Source organism: Triticum dicoccoides, chromosome 7B (assembly GCF_002162155.2).
Source record: "Triticum dicoccoides isolate Atlit2015 ecotype Zavitan chromosome 7B, WEW_v2.0, whole genome shotgun sequence".
Classification (NCBI taxonomy): domain Eukaryota; kingdom Viridiplantae; phylum Streptophyta; class Magnoliopsida; order Poales; family Poaceae; genus Triticum; species Triticum dicoccoides.
In genome coordinates this window covers 66122262-66132216 of record NC_041393.1, presented here as the reverse complement: position 1 = coordinate 66132216, position 9955 = coordinate 66122262, and the positions used below count along the sequence as shown (strand labels likewise).

Genomic DNA, 9955 nt, shown 5'->3' with positions numbered 1-9955 from the left:
GTGGTTCATTGTGACGAGGATGATGCCATGGATGAGCTCAACGAAGGCGGGCGCACCTGTGTGTTCGACCTTGAACTGTGCATCCACCCTGATGTGCTCTGCCTCCTCAGCTTGGGTGAAGCGCAACTACCCTTCCGCCTCCTCCATCAAATGCCATCACCCCCGCCACCCGCGGCATCTGCCACCTTGAACCTGGCGGCGGGGTCAACCTCCATCTCCTCCTGGAAAGCTCGGAGATTGGTTGACTGCAATGTAGGATACCACCATGCCTCGACAGCGTGCACCTAGTCGTGAGCTCCGTCTGATGCCCCGACATGAGAATCTTGTAATACGTGACCTTCTCGCGGACCATGGCGGAGGGTATATGGTGAGGTCGGAGCAGGCAAGGACTCCATGGTGGCGCGGACGGGAGGGGAAAGGGAGGAAAATAGGACGGCTGGGGTTTGGCGGTCATCGTTCGTCTTCAATAGCAAGGGTTTGGCCCCTGGGAGCCGCGCCGATGAGGCACCATGAATGCAGACACCAAACTGATGACCTCTTGAGCGGACCAATTAATGGGTTTTTCCATAGGTCTCGCTGGTCAGTCCGACGTGGAAGCGCATTCTGGCAGCCCCAAATCTACAACACATATGGCTAGGGAGGGGTGCCGGACAACCCGGACATATGGACTGGGTATGGAGGTTCGGTTGGGTGGAGTTTTTTTAGTCTAGGTCGTGTCCAAATTGTTTCGTCCGGACATATGGGGGGAGTAGGAGGTCTGGTTGAAGATGCTCTTAATTTTTAAGTTTGCAATTGTCCAGATTTTTTCTAATTGTCTACTGAAAACGTAGGATGCATATTTGTATATCTATAAATAAATTAAAGAATATGGCACTCTTTTTCAAAAGATCCTTTTGTGTCATGAGCAGGAAGGAGTCAAGAAGTACCATTTAGTGAGATGGAATGAATTGTGTCAACCTAACGACCAAGGCAGACGGGGTGCAATTTATCTCAAAGTAAATTTCACTTTAAATGGTTGAGAAGTTACGAAATGAAGATGGTCTCTGCAAGAAATGATTAGATGTTTTTTTCAGAGAACAGACAATATATTAATATCAATAAGTGAGTACAAGTTCTTATCCAACAAAGGATAATGTATTAATATCAATATGATACACTCAACCTCCACAACAACACATGACCTAATGGAGACATTGGGGATGCACACAACCCAAAAAGAATAAACTGAAGAAGAAGAAAAACAATGAAAACCGACACGACCAGTGACTAGCAATAGACCAGCGACAACGCCATCCACCTTTATTGATAACATACAAGCACCATTTTTACGAGACTCAATGATTGCAGGACAAATTTAGGGTTTTTACCCTCGAGAGGACGTTTGAGCATGCTTTGAAGAATGCCTTCAACAAGGACATACATGTAGAATACTGCGATCGTCATGTGTAACCACCAATGGTCAGTCCTAGAATTTTCACCCCGAAACTCGACACCCGGTGCTCGAAGAGCACCACCAAGCCAAAATCACCATGTGTTGCCACCACCCCTTGCCAAAGAAGACAAAGTTGTGTGGGAGGTCACACACACATGGGTGCAAAAAATTGAAATCCAGACCGTTCCACGGCATTCATGCCAGGAGATAGTTGCTGGAGTGCATATCCTTGATGTAGATATTACCACGTGACCAAGCATAGAACTATCACAGAACGACATCGAGACATGACATCTACTCTGATTAGGAGTAAGTATCTTCATAATGTTAATCTTTGACAGTTGAAACTTAGAGCAACTCCAGCCGGCCGACCCAAACGGACATCAATTTTGTTCTTTTTTGTCGGTTTGGGTCTCCCGCCCGTGCATCCATGTCCGCTTTTTCATTTCAGTCAGCCAGTGCGTTCAATGATAGTCAGACCCATTTTTTGACACGTCCATCTCGACATTTCATCAAACATGCAGCAGGCAGGGGAGCTCGCAACGCGCAGGGAGGCGACGCGACGGCTCCAGCAGCACCGGCCTGGGGCAGGTGCGAGGCGAGGCCGGCGGGGAAGGCACGGCGAGCGCAGCGGGGCGCAGCAGGGCGCGGCCAGGCCGGGCGAGGCGAGGCGACATTATGGTGAAGAATTTGTGGGTTGATGGCTTGCACTTCTAGTGGACCATCTCAGACCCAAATACGTTCATCGCTCATGGCTTTTCATATTTTGGGATGGGCAAGGGTTTTCAGAAACCTTTATTGGTAATAATTAAGCATGTGCAAGTGAATGAGTTGTAGTACTGCAACTCCTGTCCAATTGCAGTCTCTGTATTGAAGTCTTGGCAACATTTATCTTGCAAAGATTGACACCACGGAGAATATGTGCTCAAATGATTTCATTGTAATTCTTAGGTGTGGGAGTTACTTTGTAAATTATTGGATCTTGGATCCGGAACAGTGCACCTGTAATGGTTGCAAAAGGTCATTTAACAAGAGCAAACAAAATCATCGATCGAACAAATCAAAAGCATATTTATTTATCACTCCCACCTCTCATTTCCTTTACAGTACATGTACTTCCCAATGATATGAATTCAGAAACGCACAAGACGCATAAAAGAAAATCAAACAACCGCGTGTATAATGCACCGCACAACCACTAATCAATAATTGGGTTCGTTCATATCGTTGTGTTGCGCGCTGAGCTTGGAAGCATCAAGGAGCCCCAGCCTCGCTGCCCACTCAACGTTGCCGTCCAGTATCTCCTCCATCCCGTACTTGTACCGGAAACCCAGCTCCCCCAGCTTGTTCCTCTCAGGTTGCACCCTCGCCACCTCCTCGGTCCTGACATGATCACATATTCACATCAATCCAGTCCATCAAGCGGATGCAACTTGTCGGCTGGATTTGATTTCAGGCGAAGAAGAAAGAATTGACAATGGCTGCTTACTCTCTGAGGAGGTCGAGGTGAGGGTACTTGCTGGCGTAGTGGTCGACGACGTCGTGGATGTTCGGGTAGGCGGCGGCGCAGAGGAAGCGACCGGAGACGGGGGACGGCCGCTCCATGCAGAAGACGAGCGCCGCGCAGACGTCGTCCACGTGCACCAGCGGCACCGACCCCGCCACCGTCTGCAGCAGCCTCATGAACCCGAAGCGGGACTCGGCCACCTCCAGCGCCTCCGTGATGCGCCCCAGGAGCGACACGGCCACCTCCAGCGCCTCCGTGATGCGCCCCAGGAGCGTGTCGCCGGAGACGAGGCCCAAGGGCAGCGTCACCACCTCGAACGCCGGGTCCTCGCCGTCGTTGTAGCTCAGCAGCTCCTTCTCCGACAGGAGCTTCGACAGCATGTACTTCTGCATGCAGATGATGATGATTTCCACCGTACGTAACTGTAAGTTGACATACATCGCGGCCTCGCGGGCAAATTGGTTTGTGGAGGAAGAAGAAGATCGACCGGCACTTACATCGAAGTCCGCGCTCCGGAGAGGGTATTCGACGTCGAACGGAGTCCAGCACGACTCGTCGATGAACTCCTTGTACCCGGCGGCGGTGAGCGGCGAGGCGGTGGACATCGAGGCGGTGTGGATGACGCGCCTCACCGTCCCGGACTCCGCGCACTGCCGGAGGATGGCGCGCACCGCGCCCACGGCCGCCTCCGCGGCGCCGTCCGCGAACGGCGTGGCGATGAGGAAGACGGACTGGCACCCGGCGATGGCCGGCGCGAAGGTGGCGGGGTCGTAGAGGTCGGCCTCGAACAGCACCAGCCGCTCCGGCGCCACACCGCCGGGGACCACCAGCCGCCGCAGCCGCCGCAGCCGCCCCACTTTCTCCTCGTCTCCTGCAGAACCGAAGCTACTATGCTCAGTCTCCTCCATTTGATAAGTACAGTAGTGATCTGTAGGTACGTAGATGATCAATCACATGGCCGGCCAACGTACCGGTGCCTCGCATGGTGGCGTGGACGGTGTAGCCTGCGTCGAGGAGCTTCCTGACGAGGCAGGAGCCGACGAACCCAGTGGCTCCGGTCACGCACACCCTGGCGCCGCCGCTGCTCTTGCGCTGATTTCCGGCCATTGCTAGCTTCCGCCTGATGTTTCTTGAGAGTTGAGAATGGATGAACTTGCTCTGCTAACTTCTTCGTCCATGTGATGAGTGACAAGCTTCGGCCCATTCCATGAGCATTTATACGTACGGAGAATGAGAGACGATGCATGGCGCAGAGGAAATTGCTGCGAAGCGAGGATGGTTACGTACGGGTGGTTAGCGGTGTCATGGGTGACCTCAGGGTCAAAGCTTGTCAGGAACCTTCTGTTTTCTGATTAGGGCATGTACAATGCATAGCCTCAAGGGATGCCTCGTATGCCATGTAGGATCGGATATGACGTAAAGTAGGTTCGGATAGGGAAGCAGGATCCTCTTCAGGAGGCGGGTGCTTGAAGAGAAAAAACGTGGTTCGATGACAAAAGCTGAAAAGGTTACACTGAAAAGTAGAGATGCATGTGTACTGGAGTCTTTATTTTTTATTTTTAATGAGGCTCACTAATGATAGCTTGCATTGGAGAGAAAAAATTAATGTAGGTGCTTCAAATTACTTTTTGTCATGGGGCATATGTATCCATATGCCACCTTGTACATGCCCTTAAAGTACTCCCTGAAACGAACACCCTCCGTTTCTAGAAGTTGCAGTAAACTAATCGCACCCTCCGTTTCTAGAAGTTGTTCCGGCGCTTCTGGTTTTTTAACACAGTACAGACGCAAGCATTCATATACACGCGCATACACTCACACCTATGAACGCACATACGCACACCTTATCCTTATGAACACTTTCAAAAGATTGAGCCGGTATATCATCTTGAAATTTACGAAGTCACTGTACCCACCTCGACCACAGGTTGGTTCGCTGTTTCGCTGGTTTTATTTGTGCGTGCACCTCCTTGTCCTTGGGTTCAGTGGTTCGCAGCAAGTGCCTGCATTCCTCTCCATCTTATTTTTTTTTCTTTGAGAAAAGGCATCAATGAACATATTAAATCTTATAATTATCACATAAATAAAAGCCATTACAATGGATGGACAACGACCAATGGAAACATTAAAAAATAACTATACTATCTTTTCTTTTTCTGATTGTATGCCGTCAGACCGAGATCGGAAAATGTGTCGAACTAATATAAAGGAAAGGGATACCTGAAAATGCCCTCGTCAAACCAGGCTTTAAATAACACAATAGCAGCCAACCACTTGAAATGAGATCTAGAAATCGCTGAAGAAGCATCACCCCATGTAGTACAAACTTGCAATCTATCATCACCAAAAAATATAGGGGGGCACATGAGGAGAAGAGATAAAGAAAAAATGGCACACAGTTACAACACTCATAACAGTGGAGAAACAAAAAGGAAAAGCACAAACAATACAACAAGAGCACCCCTAAAGTAACGAATTATTGAATGCCATTGTCCGGCCGAGACCAAGCTAGGACACTGCACCGTTGACGCAATCAAAGGCGCCACGCATCCGAGAGTACACAACGCCGCGACACCACCTGTGCCGTGGGGTATAATCGAAAGGACACACGAGCAAAGACGGCACCACGACACATGTGTGCCACCGACAAGGTCGAAGGGCATCGCCTAGTAGACCAAACCAAGACACTGCACTGTCGATGCAATCGAAAGGTACCGCGCATCTGAGACTGCCCCAATGTCACGACACCACTTGTGTCGTGCGGCACAATCGAAAGGTCATGCAAACCAAGACGACGCCATATCACCTGTGTGCCATCGGTATAGTCGCATAGGACACCGCCTCGCGAGGTAGAGACACATTGAGCATGAACCAGAAGAACACCGACGAAGACGAGGGAAGACGGCCAACCCCCAGCCACGGCCCTCCCGGGTGGGAGGAACCACATCCATGGTTGCCACAGCAAAGTCATGGAGCTCGTCAACCCGACGGACAAGCGCCCGCCGACGCCGACAACAGGACAAGGGGGCTCTTCCACTCTTTGACACACTTTTTGACACCATTTTGCATAGACATGTCGTATTTTATATCATTCGATCATTAACATAATTATTATAATGCCCATTCTAGGATCCACTAGCTATGCCCGTGCGGCGGCACGCCGCACCTCATCGATACTTTGTGTTGAGATTTCATAAGTGGTAAAGTGGAGACTCATGTGTTGTTAATTTTTTGATTGTTTGATTGAATGCTAGATTGGCCATCATTTCTTTGCTCGGGCGTTCAAGAATCGGTGGTGTATAACTGGAATGACCGATTCTATGAGACCATAGCTTTGTTTTTTTCCTTTTAAGTCTGATGTGTTAGTATTTCTTTTCTTTATTATTTTTATTACACATGGGTGGTTGCATATGTAAATGATGAAAAACTTGGATGTATATCTTATAGTGGAGTTAAGCTAGGATAGACGATAAGGCATCCTGAAAAGCAAGATTTTATTACATAAAAACAATAGATAGATTCTAAGGAAGTAACTAAATTTCAATACCAAGCGCCAATTTTTTTGATTCAGTGATCTTTGATGATTCAGATTAATTTGTATGGCCACTTGCCAGATTAGTGCCAGCGAAGAAGTTGTAAAGAGCGTGTGCAAACTCTTGGAGGAGGTCATGTGATGACTCATAAAAGTAAAACGAACATTGGTCAGAATTAAGTTTAGAGCCATATCATTCTTAAATTAAACATCAAATTTAATCAACACATCATAAAACCTAAATAAAACATCTCGTCGGTTCAGTTTAATGTAAAACAAAATGATATTTTAGTTCATCATATTTTAAGCAATTTATGTATAAAACAGTGCAAAACAGAAAATATGAACTTAAAATGCACCGTCAATAGGCAAAAAATGACGGAAATATTTTGGCCCAAAATACCCATGGCAGCCCATTATAGAGCCCAGTCCAGTAGTGGAAAACCAGAAAAGAATAAATCATTTCTACTGGGCAGGGACAACTTGGCCGGAGCCCAAAAAGATTTTGGGTATTCCTACTGTGTGTGTACTTCTGATCCACTGTCTTCTAATTTGCTAATCCAAAACGGAACCAGTACTAAAATGTGAGCAACTTTAATCAAACAGACATAAAGTGAGTATTAATTCTTAACTTGGATTAATTAAAATTGATGAACATCATTCGCAGATCTCTAGCAACTTAGTAAGATCAACATTAACTATGCACAATTACCATGAAACAGTAGCATGCATATTGGGCTAACCAGAGGCTTAAATATCCAACTCTAAATATGATTCGCTAGATATGTGATTGACCTACCAATCAAGAATTAGTGTTGTAGTGCAAGCAAATAGGTGTATGATACCATTGTTAGTACTCCAAATTGTTGAAAGATCATGTGAAGATTTGCACACTCAAGGACAAGTGTCTTTATTTGGTTCCATTGTCCATGTTGTTGAACTACCAATACTAACTCTGAGACTTATATGGCCCTCTGTTTGGAACGCAATAATTTTTTCTGGGGGATGTCAGTGAGTCCGGTTGTGTTGCTTGGATTCGGCAGGAGAGCCTTTTTATACGCCTATACGGCCGTGGGCGAGTCGTGCACGATACTTGGTAGGGGTTTTCAGACAAAGAGAGAGACGAAGACCAATCCGAACAACAATCGATAGGCACATGCAAAGGTACGTACCCCGTTATATCCCCCACTAATGCACGCGAACAAATAGAAGAGGCAACACTACAATCTGAATTGTTGCCTCTGTATTAGTGAGGCTCTGTAATGAAAATTGGGAATTTACTCATCAGGTCACCTCCATTTACCTTTTAGTGGTTAAACCACCAAACCCAAAGCAATATCTGCAATTTATTTAATAATCGTATTAGATTTTTTTTTCCAGAATGTGTTAGAGCCATTTCTTTTGCCGAGCTACATTCTTGTGCCTAGGATACTCAAGGAAAATGGCTTGCGAAACATGTCTTCACAAGTTCACGTGCTACCATTTCATAAACAGGTGACCACCACAGTCCCTTCCGTGCATAGGACATACAGGTTCGAGATGGCAGGCTACTGTAAGCAACCTTCGAGATGGAATGTTGGATTTTACTCTAGCAAGGCAGGACTTCTCCAAAAGAGATTATCATCTGGCTATTTATTGCTTTGAGCTCCCCATGCTACTAACACTCATCAGATATTGTGTTTGCTACTGTGAGACAAAGTTCATCAGAACATCTGAATTGACTCCTTACACAGGGCTCTGAATTGACACAATTAGAAATAGAAGAATAAAACAATCGCTAGAGCTCTTGTAGGCAGAGTAACCCATCAATTTTCGACTTAACCCGAGGATGGTGTCTATTTTAAGTGTAAAGAAACACAGAGAGATGATCAGGTCATATAGTTGCAGAAAGTAGCAAATGGCAGGAATTTACGTTGGCATATACGTACTGTATCGTCCAGCGCCAGCGGCAGGCTCTCGAGCTTGAACAGGTCGGAGTTGGGCTCGTTGCTCTCCTTGACCTGTCCCTCTCCTTAGCCATGCCATGGACGCTCAGCAGCTCCTTCGCCCTCCACTCCGCCTCACGCCAATAACTCGGTCTCACTCCTGCTAGCGTTGGTCAGCCTCGCCATCATCCTAGCTCGATGGGCGTGTTCCTCCTTGTCCACCGCGACCTCCGCCGCTGATGAAAACCTCACGGCCCGCCTTTCAACTCCCGAGAGCCTCAAGAGTCTCGTACTCCCGCCGGGAAGCGCGCCATGACGTGATCGACCTCGCCGACGCCGGTTCCGCCACTACTGTCGCCTGTTAGCGCCGGGGCCTGCATTTGCCGCCGCGTCGGTCAAAAACGACCTTGCCGGCGGTCGGCGGCAGGCGAACGATGCCGACTTCCTTCTGTTCTTCCTCCTGGTCTTCTTTTTCTCCTTGCTTTCCCTGGCAACGCTGGCCCTGATATCGGCGGCGGCCGCAAGAGAAGCAATGGGCTGGTCTGTGGGTGGGGCAGGACGCGGTACGACCTTGGCGGCTTCAGCGGCTGGGCAGTGGACACGGACGGCGATGAGCCGGCGAAGGGACACCGGTGGTGAGCCGGCTGCGTCTCGGCATATAGCCACACGCCTCAAATAGACCAATGCCAAACAGAGGAAGAGACGGACAGAATAAGAGTACGGAGGATAACATCAATTGCATTTGGCCGCTACAGAGCACCTCACCGACACGAAACACGCCCACCCACCAAGCTCAAGCAACACAGCCAAAGAACGCAGGCCCCGCGCGCGCGAGGCATCCCAGGCGCCAGGGTGCACGGGCAAGAGAGCAAGCTGAAGGCAGCCGTCGTGTGCTCACCCTCCTGTGGATGACGCGGAGATGGGGAGATAGGGAGCTGGGGGCGCAGTCTCGCGTCCACTTCGACCTAGCCTAACCGGGACGGCATCTCCTCATGATGACGACGCGGGGCGACGACTCTGGTAGCACGGGACGGCGGAGCGTCGTCGGTTTTGACAAATGCAAAGTCGAGGCGTGGCCGAGTCGCGTCTCGAACAAGATCGGCTGTGAGGCGGGGAGGGCCAAGAGGAGGCGATATGAACAATCGAGGAGAAGGAGGGCTCTTTTATAGTCATATTCAGCGGTGGGGCGGGATTAGACTGGAGACTTCCGGATGGATGAATACTACTCACTCACGTAAACTAATCTGGGAACCATCGGTCAAAGCAGTGCTAGGCAAAACAAATTGGTTTGCAGGAAAATCGCAAAGCGCACATGGAAGAGTACCTCGTCATTTCCCCAGTAATTTGCGTGTCAGCCTCTCATTGGCCAGGTTTTTACTGATTGAAAAAAGTCAAAAAAACCAGATAAAAGAAACCTGGCTAGGTTTAGTATATTTAGAATTCCGTTAGCAAATTGAAACGTTTGCATGTCGGCCGTCTATCAGCGATCGAACGGCTACATTTCTAACTTCAAAAACCACATAACAAGCCCCGGCCACCCGCACCGCCCGACGGAACCG

At 48.7% G+C, this 9955-nt stretch overlaps 1 protein-coding gene across 1 annotated transcript; it reads right to left on the bottom strand.

Annotated features, from left to right (window-relative positions):
- Nucleotides 1-2634: 2634 nt before the first annotated feature.
- On the bottom strand, nt 2635-4046 carry LOC119338620 (putative anthocyanidin reductase). Its single transcript, XM_037610917.1, has 4 exons — nt 3911-4046; nt 3437-3810; nt 2922-3325; nt 2635-2815 (listed from the first exon to the last, which is right to left on the bottom strand). The coding sequence occupies exons 1-4, from the start codon at nt 4044-4046 to the stop codon at nt 2635-2637; spliced, it is 1095 nt and encodes a 364-aa protein (XP_037466814.1).
- Between the last annotated feature and the right edge of the window lie 5909 nt (nt 4047-9955).